The 19,403-nt window shown below is 37.6% G+C and overlaps 1 protein-coding gene across 1 annotated transcript in view; it reads left to right on the top strand.

Moving 5' to 3' along the window:
* mcu (mitochondrial calcium uniporter) overlaps positions 1 to 17,619 on the top strand; it is a 92,092-nt gene extending 74,473 nt beyond the window's left edge. The window contains exons 4-9 of the mRNA XM_084390942.1: positions 1,791 to 1,961; positions 3,137 to 3,241; positions 3,334 to 3,494; positions 11,682 to 11,885; positions 11,997 to 12,113; positions 15,889 to 17,619. Coding sequence (XP_084247068.1) covers positions 1,791 to 1,961; positions 3,137 to 3,241; positions 3,334 to 3,494; positions 11,682 to 11,885; positions 11,997 to 12,113; positions 15,889 to 15,969 — 839 coding nt within the window. The 3' untranslated portion in view covers positions 15,970 to 17,619. The remainder of the gene's footprint in view (positions 1 to 1,790; positions 1,962 to 3,136; positions 3,242 to 3,333; positions 3,495 to 11,681; positions 11,886 to 11,996; positions 12,114 to 15,888) is intronic.
* The last annotated feature ends 1,784 nt before the right edge of the window (positions 17,620 to 19,403 follow it).

The following is a 19,403-nucleotide window of genomic DNA, read 5'->3' as shown; positions in this document are numbered from 1 at the left end:
ACTTCTAATGTCATTCAAGCTGTGTGTTTTTTTTTTTTACAAATCGAATTACCTAATTTTGTCTTTTTAATTAAATTGTCTAAAATCAGAGCAGCACAATCTCAATTAGGGGAATTGCATCTTACTAGAACACACACTGTCAGTACAGCTAATAAAACATAAAAGGTCCTGAGTGATCATTGAAATAAACCTTTTGAATGAATCTTCTAATATTAAAGTTAGTTTAAAGCTTTTCCCTGAAACTCATCCTGAATAAAAAAAAAGGCCTTAACAAGGATACAAATACAAATTAACATCAAACTTTAATAATTTAAATAATGTTTTAAGATGTATTTCATTTAATAAATTATTTTTGCCAAATAAAGTGCTGCACAACAGAGGTTCACCCAAATTTTTTTATTCTATCATCATTTTCTCACTTCTATGGAAGTCAGCGGAGCCCATCAACTGTTTAGTTACCCCTATTCTTCAAAATATCATCTTTTGTGTTCAGCCGAAGAAATAAATTCATAAATGTTTGGACCAACTTGAGGGTGAGTTTGGGTGAACTATCCCTTTAAGCTTTCTTGAGTATGAGTTGTAGACAAAATTGTGCAGCTCATTCACACAGAAACATGCAAAACATTCAGACTTCATATTTAAATAGTCTTTTATATTAATAGTATTCACAGAATCAGACACTAGTGTACATCTCATTTTAAATGCATGCATAGCCCTACTTTCGATTTATTCATTCCTTTTTTTATGACTGGATTCCGCAATTCCATCCGCATTTTCTGCATAGTGGAAATCATAGGGTCCGAATGAAACTACAGCCCTGCATATGCCCATGACAAATGCTCTTTGAGTCATGGTGCCAAAGCCGCTGACCCATCTTTCGTCGCGCTCATTTCGATGTGAAAAGGCAGTTCTGAGAAAGAAAGAAAATGGCTCTGCGCTAGCCCCTTTAACCGTCTGGTCTCGCTCTCAAACCGGGAATTCATTCTGACCAAGCTGCATAATACTAGTTTGTTCCCATTATAATCAATGAAGCTGTCTGCACTGGAAATGTGTTCAGTTGACACATCCAGTTCATAATATGAATCACATCGCACAGAGGCTCCAGCCACTTTATTTTCCCAGTCTGTCTAAAATGAAATAATTTTATTTAGATTTAGGAAGAGTAGGATCCATCACCGTGAGGGGGCTGAGTGATGACTCCAGTCTTCAACATCCAGACATCAGATCCTACTGCAGAGCATCACGGACCCCCTCAGACTCAGGAATGAGGCAGTATACAGTATAATGGGACGCTGCAAGCCCCTTGGCAAATACGGCTTACGAATGACTCTGTACAGTCTACGGGACAGCTCGAAGGGACAGGAGATGCACTGACAATAAACTGTGATTTACAATGACATCTAATGACACCACAGTGACCAGCTTTGCTGTTCTTCTCTGGAGATCGACATAACTTGACTGGCAGGACCATTGTAATGCTGCAGTCGTGTGGTGAAAACTCCCATCATTCAACAAGGCCCTGTTGTTCCCCCTTACTGTCACTACAATACTGCCCCCTGCTGGTCCCTTACACACTCCCATACACACTCTCAGCACTCCAAATCTTTCTTTTGCCATTTAAAAGTCTAAGAAACTTGCTTGGCAGTTGTTCATTCAGTGGCACAGTTCAAAATCATCCAAAGGCTCAGTCTAGCCCAACACCTGATAGCTAAGCAAAGGATGCATAAAATGCTTGTGTGATTTGGTTACTACACATCTAACGGCCATTTCTTTGGCTATTGTGTCCGCAGACGTCACGGTGGTGTATCAGAACGGATTGCCGGTGATATCCATATGTCTGCCGTCCCGACGAGAACGCTGCCAGTTCACCCTCAAACCCTTGAGCGACACAGTGGGTGTTTTCCTTCAGCAGCTGCAGGCCGAGGACAGGGGCATCGATAGAGTCGCCATCTACTCTGAAGGTACAGTACATCTCTGACACTACTGTGGTTTTCTTTCCATTATAAGCTGATTTGTCTGTGGATACTGTGGATACAAGTACAGCAAACCTCTAATAACTGCCTCAAATCAGCTTGTAATATTTTAAGGGGCAGATTTACTAAACAGGGCAAATTAGCGTGAAAGCGTAATTCCAAAAGAGCGCTGATGGGAGAGGAAAGTTCTGCGCATGATCTACTGACGTGAAGATGCGTAAATTAAAGAACGCAATTGACCAACTACCAACTACCAACTACCAGGCCAACTACCAGGACCATCTACCAGGCAGCGTCCGGTTTAAGACATGCTTTTTTGGGGGCGGTAAATAAACGCGCAAACACCAGTACATTGACGAGCGCAAACCTTAGTAAATCACCTTGCATGATTCAGTTAAATACTCTCCTCCCATAAATGTTGCGTCTGAAAGGGAAACTCCTACAAATGCATATGCAATAATGTCAGACGCAAAAAATAACCCTATCAACGGCTTTTCAGCGCTCATTTTGCACTGCGTGTCTTTTTTAACGCTAAAAGAGGGTTTGCGCTGGTACAAGCTGTTAGTAAATCTGGCCCTAGATCTTTACTGTCACATCAATTTAAAGCACCCCTACTCCCTAAAAGCATACCTCTAACGTAAGTGTACAGACAATACAATGACAACAGCATTTTCACTTTTGGGTGAACTATCCCTTTAAGAATAGTTAATGTAGTATTGTGCATGTGCATTGTTCGCAGTTTTATGGGCAAAATTAAATTAAGCTTCCATTTTGTAGTTTAATCCACAAATCGCAGATGAACTTGAGGCTTTATCTGAAGTGTTTAATTGTTAGTACATCTTTAATCTAACTGAGGAACATGAATCATTTTTTCTCTGTGCAAAATGCATGTCTGCTCTGTTTCAAGCTCAATTATTCCCGTGTGAGAGGTGCTTGAGCTTTCTCTTGCCTGTAGATGAGTGAGAGAGGTTATCCGCTGTCTTTCACCTCAGATTGGAAATGATTCTCTTCCTGATGAGCATACTAACGCACAGCAGGAAACCTTTGTGATAAGCATTTAGATTGGCTCTCGTATTTCACAACTATTTCAGAGAGAGGATTGCGGTTAAAGAGACTGTACACTTTCAAGCACCTCTAATTTCCCTCTCTTTCTCTCTCTGTAGATGGAGCAAGGATAGCGTCCTCTACAGGGATTGACATTTTACTAATGGACAGCTTTAAGCTAGTCATAAATGACACAACACACCTGGTGCAGCCACCCAGGAAAGGTGAGTGTCCCCTGCTGCATTTTGGGTCATTATTTGCGAAACTTTGCAGAGGTCCAGAAGAGTTTTTGATATTCTGTTGGCATCCATTGCAGATCTGCTACCTCACGAGGATACAGAACGATTGAACGACGTCAAGCTCTTGGTGCAGCAGCTCTACAGCGCTCTGCGCATAGAGGAGCATCAGCTCACCAAAGAGAGAGAGCTGATTGGACGACTGGAGGACCTCAACTCGCAGCTCCAGCCCTTGGAGAAGGTGTGTTGTTTGGGTTAATGTCACGTTATATGTCATGTTGACATCAAAAGCCGGACTAATTTATTGCCCTCAACCTGAAAGTAATTTTTTTTTTTTTTTTACAGTTTTAGTCTATTTTGCACAAAAAGAACGTAGAAGTCGTTTCCACCTCAAATTAAGTAAACAAATTAAAAAGGTAATGATATGAAAGTAGCAATTTTAGGAAATGAAGTTGCATTATGGAAAAAGCCATATTGCAAGATATAAAGTTACAATTACAAGAAACAAAAGCCCTTTTCAGACGGTAATTGTTTCTCATGGGGACGTAAGGTATTTGCAACATTTACTGGGGTTAGTCAGTGATTTTATTGTCTGAATACAAAATCGCATACAAATCCCTGGCCGAATTACCTATTGTTTTTTGACGCACACCAAGGTCATGTGATCATTTAAACTGCCGTCCAAATCCACATCTCTGAATTTGCAATTTAAATTCCCCATTTAAATCCTTTTTGGCCACTGCCGAGCACCGTATGCACGGTAACTGTGTCGCTTCGTGGAAGTTTGCATTTGAAAGATGTACACTTTTTTGCCCATTTTCTAAAATCCAATAAAATCAAGAATCTGTAATTTGTTCATTCTCTTGAACCTTTATTTAACTGACGAAAGAACACAGAAAAGATTTCCAATGTTCTCACTGACCAACTTAATTGCATTTTGTAAATAGAAACAAATTTTGATTTTGATGGCTGCAGCACACTCCAAAAAAGTTGGGATAGAGGAAAAATAAAAGTGAAAAGATAATTGAATATTCAAATTAAGCTGTTTTGAAACAGTCCACAATTATCAGGTGAATTGGTAACCGGTGAGGGTGTCGTGATTGGGTATAAAAGGAGCATCCACCAAGGGCAAGCAAAGATGGGTCATGGCTCAGCACATTTGTGCCAAATTTCGTGAGAGAATTGTCAAACAAAACAAAATCACATTTCTCAATGCAAGATTGAATAGAGTTTGTCTTTCACCTTCTACCATACATAATATTGTGAAAAGATTCAGGGATTCCAGAGAAATCTATGGAAGCTTGTTTCCGCCACAAAAGAAAAAAATGTAAATGATAATTGCGACTTTTTATCTCACAATTGCGAGTTTACATCTCGCAATTCTGACTTTATTTCTCAGAATTGCGAGATACAAAGTCAGAATTGCGTGAAATAAAGTCGTCCCAACTTTTTTGGAGTGTGTTGCAGCCATCAAAATCTAAATTTGTTTCTATTTACAAAATGCAATTAAGTTGGTCAGTGAGAACATTGGAAATCTTTTCTGTGTTCTTTCGTCAGTTAAATAAAGGTTCAAGAGAATTAACAAATCACAGATTCTTGATTTTATTGGATTTTAGAAAATGGCCAAAAAAAGTGTACATCTTTAAAATTGCGTGTTATAAAGTCAGAATTGCGAGATATAAAGTCAGAATTACGTGAAGTAAAGTCACAATTGCGTGTTATAAAGTCAGAATTCGAACTTTTTTTCTCGCAATTGCGACTTTATATCACGCAATTCTGACTTTATAACACGCAATTGCGAGTTTATATCTCGCAATTCTGACAGATTTTCTCAGAATTGTGAGATATAAACTCACAATTGTGAGATATAAAGTCCAATTCTAAGGGGGGAAAAAAAGACTGACTTTTTTTTTTTTTTTTACCTCAGAATAGTTTATCTAACAATTCTGACTTTATAACACGCAATTGCGACTTTATATCATGCAATTCTGACTTTATATCTCCCAATTGCGTATTATAAAGTCAGAATTGCGTGATAAAGTCGCAATTGCGAGAAAAAAAGTCCGAATTCTGACTTTATAAGACGCAATTGCGACTTTATTTCACGCAATTCTGACTTTATATCTCAAAATTCTGAGAAGCGAGATGTAAACTCGCAATTGTGAGATAAAAAGTCGAAATTATCTCTTAAAATGTTTTATTCTGTGGCGGAAACAAGCTTCCATAGAAATCTCAGTCTGTGTAGGGCAAGGCAGGAGACCTCTGTTGAATGTGCGTGACCTCAGACGGCACTGCATGAGAAACCGTCATCTATATAGCCACATTGAGGCGCCATGCTACTTTTTACAGAAGTCCACAAGAAACAATTACCGTCAGAATAGGGCTATAGTCACAATTTCACAAAAGTCATATTTAGTCACAGGGAGACTGATATAAAGTCGCAATCACAAGAAACAATTACAGCTGCAAGATATACAGTATGTGTCGCAGTAATGGTTGTTAATAGCAATGTGCGATATAAAGTCACAGATATATGTTTTGTACTCTTTGGCAGCTTCAGGCTTCCATTTGTATCCAGCAATGCTACACAGTTAAGAAAAGTGTAACTTTATGCAAATGAGCATAAATGTGATGCGTGAAAAGTGTAGACAGTGGAGCTCTCGTGATTCATCTTCTGTCAAAGAAGTTAATGTGACTGTGAGCAGTTTCCCTGCATTCGTCTCTGCCCACATGCAGAGATATAATAATAAGTCATACATGCATTATAAACTGCTGATGTTTGTGTCCCTGCGTTATGTAAATTTACAGTATAGTGGCAAGATCAACCAACATCTCATTTGTGATCAGATTTTCAAAAGCTTTGGCCAGTAGTAGTTTACCAATTTCTTAATGGCATCCAGTAGTTGAACAGCCAGTATGATCAAGAACACAGCCAAACCTTCAAAAAGTTGCATTCATCTGAGGAGACGAGCACAGAACCAGGACCAGTGTACATGCGCTGCTGTTTGGATCAGTGGATGGTACACTGGTTCTGTGGTTGTCTCCTCAGATGAATGCAACTTTTTGAAGTTTGCAGGCATGTTTGACTTTTGGCTGTTGTTACTGAACATCTAAAATTGTTTGTAAAAATTTGAAATTCTCCATTTCTTATTAGTTTCACCAACCGCTGAAGCGCACACACAGGATTGTGGGATATCACAGGCAGGAAACATCTAAAGTGATACTAACACATTATCTGATCACAGCTGATGACAGCTGATAATTAAGCTGAGAGTCTAATTGCACAGTAGATTGATTGTGGAATAGAGCCTTTTCACACACTGAGAGCTGCATAAATACTGCTAATTTTGTAATTGCAAAGTTCTGCTCAAGTCAACTGAGACTTGCTTTCGGGTTTTTTGTTTGTTTCTTTTTTTGTTGTTCCAGCATTAGAAGTGAGCTAAACTAACCTAATAGCGCAAACAACAACTTCATTGAAAGCATTGACCACTCCACTGACTTTTAAATGGACTACAGTTTCTTTTGCATTGTCATGCATAGCAAATCAAAAAGATGTATTTAGTCTTAAAAAGGAGGGTGCAAAATAGACTAAAATGGCAACAAACAAAAAATGCTTCCAGTTTGAGAAAATTAACATGACATATTTTGGATTTACATGTACTTATTTGGTAACACTTTATAATAAGTACAGTAATAAAGTATTTACATATAATTTTTAAACTATTAGTTTATAGTTAATTCATAGCTAATACATATATATATATATAGTGGTAATAGGCTAAATACAAATAGTGAGTTCTTCATACATTGTCATTGTAATTAACACAGTAATTATGGTTTAATTAGCTCATATGTAAAGGGTTAGATAATCGAAATGTCTGGGATAGAATATACAGTTACAGTATAAAAACAATTACATCTATGGGGAGTCCCTGTAAATCATAAATGTCTGTGTGTGTGTGTGTGTGTGTGTGTGTTCTGTTCTTAAACATTTTAAGGAACACTGAATATGAATGCAATTAATCTCCAATAAAGTTTGGTTTAATGCACTTAATGACATTTTCCCATAGGCGTCGATTTCGGGGGGGACGCGTACCCCCCAGATTTCGTCATGAGTCATTTTGTACCCACCACTTTTAACTTCCGTCCATATTAATTTGACTTTTGGTTCGATTTTTTTGACCGTTTTCAGTGGTTGTGAGGAGCAATATGAGAGAGAAATTTGGTAATCATTGTCTGACCCAACAAAAAAAACATTATAATATTCATTTTATTTTATTTTCCATGTTCGCATTTATGAGGGAAAAAACAACGTGTCAGTTTAGGTTACGGACCAGAGCGCTCTGAAAGCGGCACTAAAAGACTGCTTTAAAACTTTCACAGAGACCTCAAACAGAACAGCTGCCTTTCTTTAAAGTGAATTTCGTTTTGTATTAATTATATCTTAATTTTAATCAATGTTTCATGAACCAATGGATTTAATATAGCTATAAAAAGTAAATATAGCAGAATCATACGTGACGCATTGCTGCCACATACATATTATTTTTTCACCTCAATTATGTCTACTAACGAGATCTTATGTCGTTTTAAAATAACTATGCATTTTAATTGTTTATTAATGAACTAGTCTTTTCTAAATCAGTGTAGGCTGCCTGCATACTTATCTCCACATCTCCGCTGTAATGTAGCCTAGATGCGCCTTTCATACAGACAGGATTACATAATCAGATGGTAGCTACCGTATTTGCTTTCGATTGGATTTTTTTTTCGTTGGTGGACATTTTTTTTAGTAACTTTATAGTTATATTTCTCATGTCTGTGAGGCTTGTCTATACACTGTTTGTCAGTTCATTTTTGAGGCGCGCTCCAATTCACAGAGATCATGAAAGCGCGCCCTGTTCGTTTTCTTTTATTTTACAAAGGCACACCGTTTTCTTGTTGTTGTGAGTTTACACAAATAAAAGTAGTTGCGACTGATGTATTATTATATTCTGTATGACCAGAAATGGAGTATTTTAAGTTGTTTCCACTGTTGATAGGAAAATGCGAGTGATGGCACCGGCGCCTCCATCCACATAGGCTATAGTGCGCGCTCCATACTCCGCACAAACACTTGGATATGCGCTTCCTAATAGCAAACATTTATTTAGGTTAACGTTAGAGCGAGCGGCCATGCCAGACGGATAATCCTCTTCATGTTTAACTAATCAAATTCTGTTGCATTTTATTGCGCCAGTTTGAAAAGGGCGGCTGAAACACTTAGCCTACAGATAAACGCCAAACGCTGGTGTTTTTCCTTAAACAAATTCGTTTAGGCTTTAAAATAAATATTGTTTATGGGCTAATTAATGCCACAATAATTTATTTATTTTATTTGTTTTGCATTGAATACCATTGCATATTTTCATTGAATGCATTGAATATTTGCTATGCACCGCTATGCCATCCTCCCATAGAAAGACACGTTAAGAGCCACCTATTTTCCTTATAATAAAGGGTTTCTACGAAAGGAAAACGCTTAATGTATAATTAAATGCATTGCGTTCATATTCTTTATCACTGAAGCTTTTTCTTTATTATAAGGGTGTATTATTCCATTAAAAAAGGGACTGTTTATAAGGTGACAATCCGTTATACATCTTGAAGATTTTTGTATTGTATTGTATCTTCTGTTATAAACACGAAGATTGACATTTCGTTAATTAAACAAAATAAAAACACAAGGTGTAAAAAATAAACAACTTAGGCTATGTTCTGTTAGATGTGTTTTGACTAGTTTTTGTTTAATTATATCTCTATGAAGATATAGCCTATTAACAATCATTCATAATCATTACTTTTACGAAGTGGACGAGCGGAGCGGAATATTCAGAAATGCGCTCTCCACTCACGAGCTCTGATCGGAACAAACCCGAACCTCACTGTCTGCTGAACTTGCGCAGAAACATCAAAATATAACCAGCTTTTTAAAATGTTTTTTAAAACTAAACACTATTTTAGCACAAATTATGAGCTCATTGGCGATTTTTTTATAATTATTGACAAAATTAGAATATAGTAAAAGTTGTTTTTTTTTTTTTGGGTGGGCCTGTTGAAAAGTGGGGCCGTGCCTGAGCTACAGGACATCGTCTTCCAAAACATAACCTGCGCGAAAGAGAGAAAAAAATGAATGCGTCATTGTACCCAGCACTTCTGAAAATGCACTTCCGAATGCGTCTCTGTCCCCAGCACATTTCAAACCAAACTGACGCCCATGCATTTTCCCATTTTTTCGTGACCTAATTTGAAGTGAGAACGATTTACTACTAAAAAAAACAATTAACAATTCCTTTACTATGAGCTGATTCAACAATAATAATTGTCTTAATTACAGTGTCAATGAATGAAGAACTCACTATTTGTATGTAGCCTATTAACAGAGGCGGACAGAGTACACAGCTTCATTACTTGAGTAAAAGTACAGATACCCCTTGCTAAATTTTACTCAAGTACAAGTAAAAGTACTACAGTCAGATGTCTACTTTTTAAAAGTACTTGAGTATCAAGAGTACAAGAGTACATTTTCTAAATATTGCATTATTACATTGGTAAACACAGCAAACACTTGAAGCGAAAACTATCATTAACTTGTTCAGAAAATTGAAATAGTCTGGCGAGGTGGGGCCACGGGGAAGACTCATGAATATTCATTAGGGAAGTCATCCCTGATTGGTCTGATGACCTACCACTCCTAAATCTACCCGTCACTGGGGGTCTTATGACCTCCCTAACCCCGCCCCTAAACCTACCCGTCACTGGGGTTAAGACCAATCAGGGATGACTTCCCCTAATGAATATTCATGAGTCTTCCCCTACCATCCTGGGATGGACCTGCTGCGTCTTCATCCATTGTTTCGTCCATGGTTTCATCTTTTATCTAAATCTGACCATGGAGTTGACTTTGGTGGAAAGCTGAAGGTGATTGCTGATAGGCTGTCCCAATCAGTGGTGTCTGCACAATCCAATCACATTTGAGAGGGAAACAACAAATTGAGGGTTTCCAAGATGTTTCTTTTTTCTTTTTTTTCCTTTTTTTTTTTTAGAAGAAGTATCGGGTACTCACAGTTATGGATAGAAATGTAGTGGAGTAAAGAGTACAATATTTGCCTCTCAAATGTACTTGAGTAAAGTCATGAGTACTCCCCAAAAATGATACTCGAGTAAAGTACAGATCCCTCAAAATTGTACTTAAGTACTGTACTCAAGTAAATGTACTCCGTTACTGTCCGGCTCTGCCTATTAATATATTAACAATGCAGTGACTACAATATATAAACTATGAATAAACTATAAACTAATAGTTTGTTAATGATTCGTAAGTACTTTATTACTGTATACTTATTATAGAGTGTTACCCTATATTTTTCTGAAACTTGTCTAATTATTTATGTATACTGGTGGTCAAAAGTTTGTGGATTTTTAAATATTTTTGAAAGTCTCTTTGGCTCACTAAGGCTGTGTTTATTTAATCAAAAATACAGTAAAAGCAGTAATATTGTGAAATATTATTGCAAGTTAAAACAACTGTTTTCTATGTGATTATATTTTAAAATGTAATTTATTCCTTTGATGGGAAAGCTGAATTTTCAGCATCATTACTCCAGTCTTCAGTGTCACATGATCCTTCAGAAGGTCCTTCAGCTGCTCAAGAAACATTTTTTATTATTATCAATGTAAAAAACTGTTGCGTTGCGCTGCTTCATAGTGTTTATGAAAACCATGATAAACTATTATTTAAAAGCTTGGGGTAAATAAGATTTTTTTTAAAAGAAAAGATATTAATACTTGTATTTAACAAGGATGCATTAAATAGTTTCAAGTGACAGTAAAGTAGTATTACTGTATATTATATATTAATATTAAATGTATATTGTTACAAAAGATTTCCAATTTGAACAAATACTTTCTATTCATCAAATAATTAATCACAGTTTACACAAAAGTGTTAAGCAGCACAACTGTTTTAACATTGATAATAATAATAACCATTATTATTATTAAATGATCACTATTAATAATTCATAATACCAGTTATTGAGCATTAAATCCGCATATAAGAATGATTTCTGAAAGATCATGTGACGCTGAAGACTGGAGTAATGATGCTGAAAATTCAGCCTTGCCATCACGGAAATATATTTTACATATAAATATATAATCTATTTTATATATAAATATACATAATCCCATGTTGTTAATAAGGTGCAAAGAAAAGTACTTAAAATGTATAAACAGTTTTAAACAAGTTCTTGTTAATGATTTGTCATTTTACTTTTAAACATGTAGCAAAACCTAGCAAAAATCTTAGCTGAGGACCACTGTACTGTAATGCTAAAATCCGATTTTTTTTTGTTTTTGTAAAATCTAATGTAATCTCTTTTCTCAGGTTAAAGAAGAACTGTGTAAGAAAGCAGAGCGCAGGACTACGTGGGTGCTGTGGGGTGGGATGGCTTACATGGCCACACAATTTGGCATTCTGGCACGGCTGACCTGGTGGGAGTACTCATGGGACATCATGGAGCCCGTCACGTATTTTATCACCTACGGCACTGCCATGGCTATGTATGCTTACTTCGTGCTGACACGTCAGGTGAGCAGCTCCAGCTCTTTATCTCTAGATCAGTGGAATTTCATAAGGTCCCTGTGAATAAACAGCAGGTGGAGATCCGTCTGACCTCTCTGCCATTGTTCTCTCACACAGGAATATCTTTACCCAGACGCCAGGGACAGACAGTACCTGCTGTTCTTTCATAAGGGAGCGAAGAGAACACGCTTTGACATTGAGAAGTACAACAAACTGAAGGATGCGATTGCTGATGTAAGCTAGTGCTCAAACAAACATCACTCTTTTCAGCCATTATGTACTCACTAGACATGGTGATTTGGTAGTATGGTTTGTCACAGTAATTAATATGTACAGTTTGGCATGGTGGACAATTAATAATACAGTGAATCAGTAAGGGATAATGTACATCCAGCTGGTTGTTATTGCAGAATAAACCCCAACCAAAAAAGTAAATAATTAGACACAAAATATTGACTTGAGGTGAATATTTTATTAGGTCTTTAAGCGCAAAACTTCCGCAAAGAAAGCAGTTGCTAGAGCAAGCAGCAAGTTCAAACTAGTCGGACATTTAAGGGATATGGTACAGTCATACAGAGCCTAAACATATTACATGGCATTTTGCAACATAAATTATTATGGGGATAAGAGATATTAATTATGAAACTGTTTTAAAATCGTACCAATTTCTTATCTTATAATCCATTACAGTGTACAAAACAATCATTGCAAAATGGAAGCAGCTGCATTTATACGAAACAAGAGAGCGAGTCCGCGATACCCGGATGACATAAAATTACTGTACACAAAATATTGATTTGAGTTTTTACATTTTAGTAGCTCACCAAACACAAAACTTCCACGAAGAAAAAAACATTCCTAGCAGTTACCCGGATAAGCGTGTGTTATCAGTTTTTAGCGGTTGTTATCGGGGGATAACGTACCGCTGGATGGCGCAATTGACCAATCAGAATCAAGTATTCCACAGAGCTGTGTAATAATTCTAGATAAGCTTTTGTTCATACTTCTCTGAACTCTTTTTTTTGATAGTTTAATCAACTCACATTTGTATGAAACGTGTGAACATAAACAATAGAGAAAGACAAGGCATGTGTACAGGATCAGGATCTTGGATCCATGCATTAAGTCTTAAAGTGAGAGCAGGCTAATACTCCTGTTGCTGTCTATGTTTTTAATGTTAATCAAACAACAAAAGACAAAGAAGTCACTTACTGCTCTTGCCTGAATAACTTTAACAAGGATTAGTCTTTATTTAATTTATACAGTGAAGATTATATGCAGTGTTATCTTACATTTGATTACTTTAATCAATTTCTGGGCCTGAAAAGTACTGTTAGACCTACCTGAAAAGCACTGTTTATTTTTATTTGTATCTTTGCTCTATTGTATTTGTGTGTGCTATTCCTTGTTGTTGGATTATTTGTTTTTATTTTCTTTATTTTGATTTGACAGTAGTCCTTTGTCCCCCTGAACATAGCACACACCGAACCGAACTGAAACAGTGAATGTAAAACAGTGATACAAACCAAACTGTGAGTAATTTGAACCGTTACACCCCTAACTGATAATAAGAATCATTATTAATAATTGAGCGTCAAATCAGTATATTAGAATGAATTCTGAACGAACATGTAACACTGCATAGTCTTCACTGTATAAATTAAACATAGATTAATCCTTATTAAAGTTACAAAAGTTCAATCAAAGGCAGTGAGTCATTTTCTCAGGGTAGATGGCAGCAGGTATATATTAGGCTGCTGTCACTTTAAGAGCTAACGCGCAGATCCAATATACTGATGCACATGCATTTTCTTTCTCAACTGTTTATATTCACTTAAGGCATAACTGACTATGTTTATGTAGATACTCGCCAATACGGGCATTTTTAAGCGCAAGAAGACATGAAAGAGAGTTAAATTCAGTATTCGCGCACTGTTTTGAGATGCTGATTTCTAGGCGTGCGCTTCCGGATGTTTGCGCACAGAAAACTTCCCACACAGTGAGTAACGAATTGAGTTCACTTTTACGTCTTCTTGCGCTTGAATATTTCAATTAAACTTAATTTAAACTTAAACTTAAACTTAAACTTTCGTTACGATGCAGCACTGGCCTGTCAACTGTCCCGAGCTTCATGTTCTCACAAAATTAAGATTTTATAAATATATGTTAAAGATATCATAAAGATATTACCAGCCAACAGGCGAATGACTCCGTTTCATAAGCCTTCCACCGAAATTACCCCAAACAATTTTTCCCAGGAACGTTTTTCCCCCAGACCTGTTGCTTTTTGCATTTCCACTGCGTTTTTAAGTACCGTGAAGATTAGGCAAATTACTCCGGTGACGTAGGACTGCATGCACTGCAACAGATTTAAAAAAATGGTGGTTGAAATTAAATTATCAACCAATCAAAATGCATCATGAACTCAATCTATTAGAGTGTTCAGTGCCAAAGACCCAGCCCTGAAAGTTCCTGAACTTAAAAGTACTACCTCACAAGCAGGGACTTTCTGAGGGGGGACTTCGGAATTTTTACCCGGAACTTCATTTAGACCCTGGTTCCTGCGGTCGAAACATACTAGGGGCTTTCTCACCGGAGGAACCTTTTCATAGTTCCTAGAACTATTGGCGGAAGTACCCGGATTTTGGCGTGTTCGCACCGCAGGAAAAAGGAACGATTTTAGTTCTTTTGGAAGAACTAATTGGCTCTATGCACGATCGCTTCCGCGTTTTGTCTCAGCCCGCCCACTTACATCCGGTGCTGCGTCGGAAATCGTTTTTGCATTCGGTGGAGATAATGGTAAATTACACTCGCTGTTTACAAGAACTTACAGCGGTTAACGTGAATGATGTTAACAATATTGTGAGGCAGTTAGCTGTCACACCTAAGAGTAAGAAAGAGAAGGGCTTCAAATTATATATTTTGAGCTACACCGACAACTTTGAGGGTGAGTATTCTCTCATATCATGCGAAATCCGACTAGCGAATCGGTTTCTAAAATCGCTGTCTCCGTTTCTGAGGAAATTAATTTTAAGAAAGTTTTCGTGCTAGTACACTTCGCTATAGAACGCGCTATGCGGAAGTAAAGACGCTGGCTGAGATTCTACCGGAAATACGTCAGCAGCATTCGTGCATAGAGCGTATTTAGCTCCTACTTCAGAGTAGGGTCTAAACCAGCACTATAGGAACTACCAGTGACGTTTGTGTAAGCTGATTGGCCGAACGCATTCGAAACACCAGCACCCGCCATTTTTAAAAAAGCTGTGTAAACACTCCAGAAACTAACTCTACGCACATGGAAAACGGTGATAGATGGGCCTCTCAACCTTTACGCTGAGGAGAAAATCCAACGCAACTTTGAGGGGACCAAGTGAAACATGATTATGTATTTCTGCTCAGCTAGCAACACTGGACATCAACCACACGGCATACGCTCATACCCTTTCATATACTGTCTTTCTATGTATAACAGTTATATCTAATAACGTATTAGACAGATCGTAAACTAATGAATACGGAGAATGCACTGGCTCTGGTGTTCTCAGCGCCGTCAAAATAAAAGTCACAACAACAAAGCCGGCTTACGTCACTTCCTACTGGCGGTGCGAATGCAACCAGGAAAATGTTTCTAAGGGAACCATTTGTTCTCGGGGAACCACCCTGGTGGATAGTTCCTAGAACTACCTGGTGCGAAAGCCCCTACTGAGGACCACCCCAAAGTTCCTAGCTCCTGGGGAAAGTTCCTGCAGTGAAAAAAACTGCTATTTATTCCAACTTTTACATATACAACTCCAATTTTACACTCATTTGGAGTTTGGCTAGTGTTCATTTTAGGCCCTATATTGTCATCTGTCAAAAAAAACTAACTTTATAGGACTTTATGGGTCACATGGATTACTATTAAGATTGTTATGGTGCTTGTTGTAATTTTTAAAGCCCCTGATTACTGTCTGTTTTTGTTGTACGGAAAAGAGCAGTGTGAACATTTTCTCCAACATCTTTTCCTCAGGCGGAGTTGGATCTAAAGCGTCTACGAGACCCGCTGCAGTTGCACCTCCCTGTCCAGCAAATCAATCCCAGCGAGGACTGATGAGAACGTGAAGCCCTTTCTGCCTCTCGCTCTTATTTCATTCACTTCTGCCTCTTTGCGTTTAGTTTTCTGTCTGTCTTTTTGTGTTTTGTTTTATCTCTACAACCTCAATGAAAAACCATATCCACAGCAAGCTTCTGAGATTTATTATTATCCTTTTTGTTGTTTTCTTTAATTTGGTAAGTCTATGCAGAGGAGAAGAGATACAGTTAAATGAAATGGCTAACTGCATCCATGACAGATGCTTGCGGATCAGGCGCCCTCATAACGCTACAGGACCACACAGAGAAACACAGCTACTTCAGACAGGAAGTTGGTTGACTGGGATTCAAACAGTACGTTGCTATGAGACAATGACCCCACGTCTTGCATGGGACACGGACTCTGAGGTCTAAAAACCATCTGCCCTCGGTTTGAACAGTTTTTCTTCCACATTGGAGTACTGCTGATATCCCTAACTCTGACACTTTGCAGAAGAGATTTGGGGATGTGTTGCTCTTTTCCATCTCGGAAAAGATCCGTTTACCATCGAACCAGTCCTCTTGTGGCTTAAACGCTGCATTGACACCTGTGCCCAAGAGCCTAAGCTAAACCGTCTTGATTACTTTCTCGCTTCCTGTACGGACATGTTAAGAGCTGAAGACAGACCTAACAGCTAAAATATCACTGTGTGTTCTATTATTCCAAAAAGAAAAAAGAATCAAAGAAATGTTGGCACTTTTTTTAAAAGCCATATTATGTTTATTATAATGATGAAAAAAAGAAAGAAATGAGTAGAAACCTTTTCTTTTACTCAATATTAGATGATTTTATTTTTATTTGAACCATGCCACCAGACATTACACACATGCAGATGCTCTGATGCTTTATTTTCCGAGATTCCCATCATCAAACGACGCTCAAATAGTTCATCCCTAACGCTCTGAGCTTTCTTTCTTTAGAAATATGATGTACCTGTACACACGCCATCGGTTTACATTGTGATGGGAAACGCACATACACATGCTCGCTTGGCAGATGGATCCTTTTTTCAAAAGGTCGGCTCTTTTCTCTATGAATCTTCTTTGGAACATCATCAAATGGCATTTTCCCACAGTGCCTCACAGCATCTGCTGCAGCGTGCTTGTTACTAAACACCTGTTTATCAGACGCAATTACTCATCGAACGGTCTTAAGGCAGGTCACTGTGTAAAATGCGATTTCTTTTTCTTGAAAAAAGGTTCTGGACGCAATCAATTTCTCATCAGTCATGTGGCGTTTTTAGCTGCATATATCTGCCTCGATATGCCAAGTCTTCGGGAACGTGCAGAGAATGTGTAATATTTTAGATCTAGAATTAGCGTGTGTTTTGCACACTTCGTGGCATGCTATAGAGAGAGATCGTCGCATCCTTTGTCTATATGTGCTATCTTTAGCCGACAGGCCTTAGCAATGATTCTGGCTGGGTTGAGCTGATCTTCAACATCATTTATATATTAATACAATTATGAAAACGAAGTTTTCCTGTGTTTCGACAGAGGTGGTCACCCAGACTGTTTGAATCTGAGGGATGTGAAATCAACTTGACCCTTGTTGTTCTCAAAAAAAAAAAAAAAAAAATTGCTCATATCACGATTTTTAGGCCAGTATCCTGACCCATAATCTTGTTGTCTCTTAAGGGTATTCCCTACGCACTCAGAACCTCATCAGAGAAATAGCTCTATGATTCTCTAGCAGAAGTCCATCCATTATGTCAAACTGTCCACGTTTGTGCTTATGGTCGTCATCGTGCGTTTTTGAAGCCATGTTTGTGTTCTGTTCGTGTCTCTAGAGGCGGATAGGGCACATAAGAGTTTCAAATCCCCAGAAGAAGCATGTCTTCATTCTTACTGTGTGTTAAAATATTACAGGGTTGAGACTCCAGCCTACAGCTTTGAAAGAAAGAACATTAAAAAGATAGTTCATCCAAAAATGTTCTTTGAAACTAAAAAAGAAATACTATATTAAACGCTATATACAGCGCTGCAGTGATGAAGTATTTGTGTATGATAACCCGGAAGTAAGACTCGACAAAAACTTTCGTGATGACGTGTGATATCCCTGACAACCTCAACATTGTTAGAGAAGTTGGGTTAGGGTTAGTTCACCAAAAAATGAAAATGATGTCCTTGTTTACTCACCCTCATGTCTGAAGATGTCCTTTGACAGTCTACACAACTACCATTTTGATACTTCAAAAAGTCCATAAAGAGTTCGTAAAACGAATCCATATGAATCGCGTGGTTTAGTCCAAATTTTCTGAAGAGGCTCGATCGCTTTATGTGATGAACAGATTGAATTTAGGCTTTTATTCACATATAAACATTAATCAGCAAACATAAACAGAAGCTCAACCGTACTTGCTTGAAAGCGAGAACAAACCTCATTGGTTCTTGCTGAAGCTCAAACGTGCTGCGTAACACGAGAATGAACCTCATTGGTTCTCGCATGTCCATCAAACATGTTTAAGCTTCCGTTTACCATATCTAATGTGTGGGTTGATGAAAGTACATATGTGAATAAAAGACTAAATTAAATCTGTTCATCAAATAAACTGTTCGTCTCTCTTCAGGAATTGGACTAAAGGATTTAGGACAACATGAGGGTTATAAATGATGCGAGAATTATCACTTTTTGGTGAACCAGCCCTTTAATCTATATCAGCAATACCCCTTATGTCGGAAAATAAAACGTAACATTTTTTTGAGTTTGTGTTCACCAGACTTTATTCCAGGCATTTAACCAAAACCCCTTTCAAAAAACCCATTGACTTTAGGACAGTGGAACTGGAAGTGCTAAAATGTTAACTCGTTTCTGGGATTTGACCCACAAAATACGTCACCCCTGCAGCACTCAATTCCAAGTCTTCTGAAGCCATACAGCACAACAATTCTGAGGAACAGAATTAAATCTTTTACCTTCCCCCAAAGCTCTGAAATGTCAGTCCTGTTCTGATTCAAACACTGATGTTAGTTGACTCATCCTCATGTCATTCCAAACCCTTTCATCTGCGAAACACATATGATTGTTAATATTCTCTCATCATTTTCGTCCATTCATTGAAAGTTCCTGCAACCAAAACTTTGATGCATCATTTAGGCTTTTATTAATATAAACAGCACACCTACATGGGCCATGAATTAAACCACTTGATTCATATTGATTACCATCTTTTTTGTACTTTTTGATGCAGCAAAGTTTTTGTTGTGTGGACTTTTAAGGGATTGATAAATGCTATCCTCATTTGTTGTTTCAAAGATTTGGATGTTTGGATGGTGATGTCAGAAGTTTCATTTTTGAGTGAACTAACTTTTTAAATTGAAGTCAGTTCCTCACACTAAGCTGTTGTATGACTTTAGGAGACCTGGAAAATAGTCATATTAACTACTTTCATAATGTTCTTTTTGGAGCTTGAC

This window comes from Rutilus rutilus (genome assembly GCF_951802725.1).
Source record: "Rutilus rutilus genome assembly, chromosome: 20".
In the NCBI taxonomy this organism is placed as follows: domain Eukaryota; kingdom Metazoa; phylum Chordata; class Actinopteri; order Cypriniformes; family Leuciscidae; genus Rutilus; species Rutilus rutilus.
Note: the sequence above shows the minus strand (reverse complement) of the source record. Positions and strands in the feature narration are given on the sequence as shown.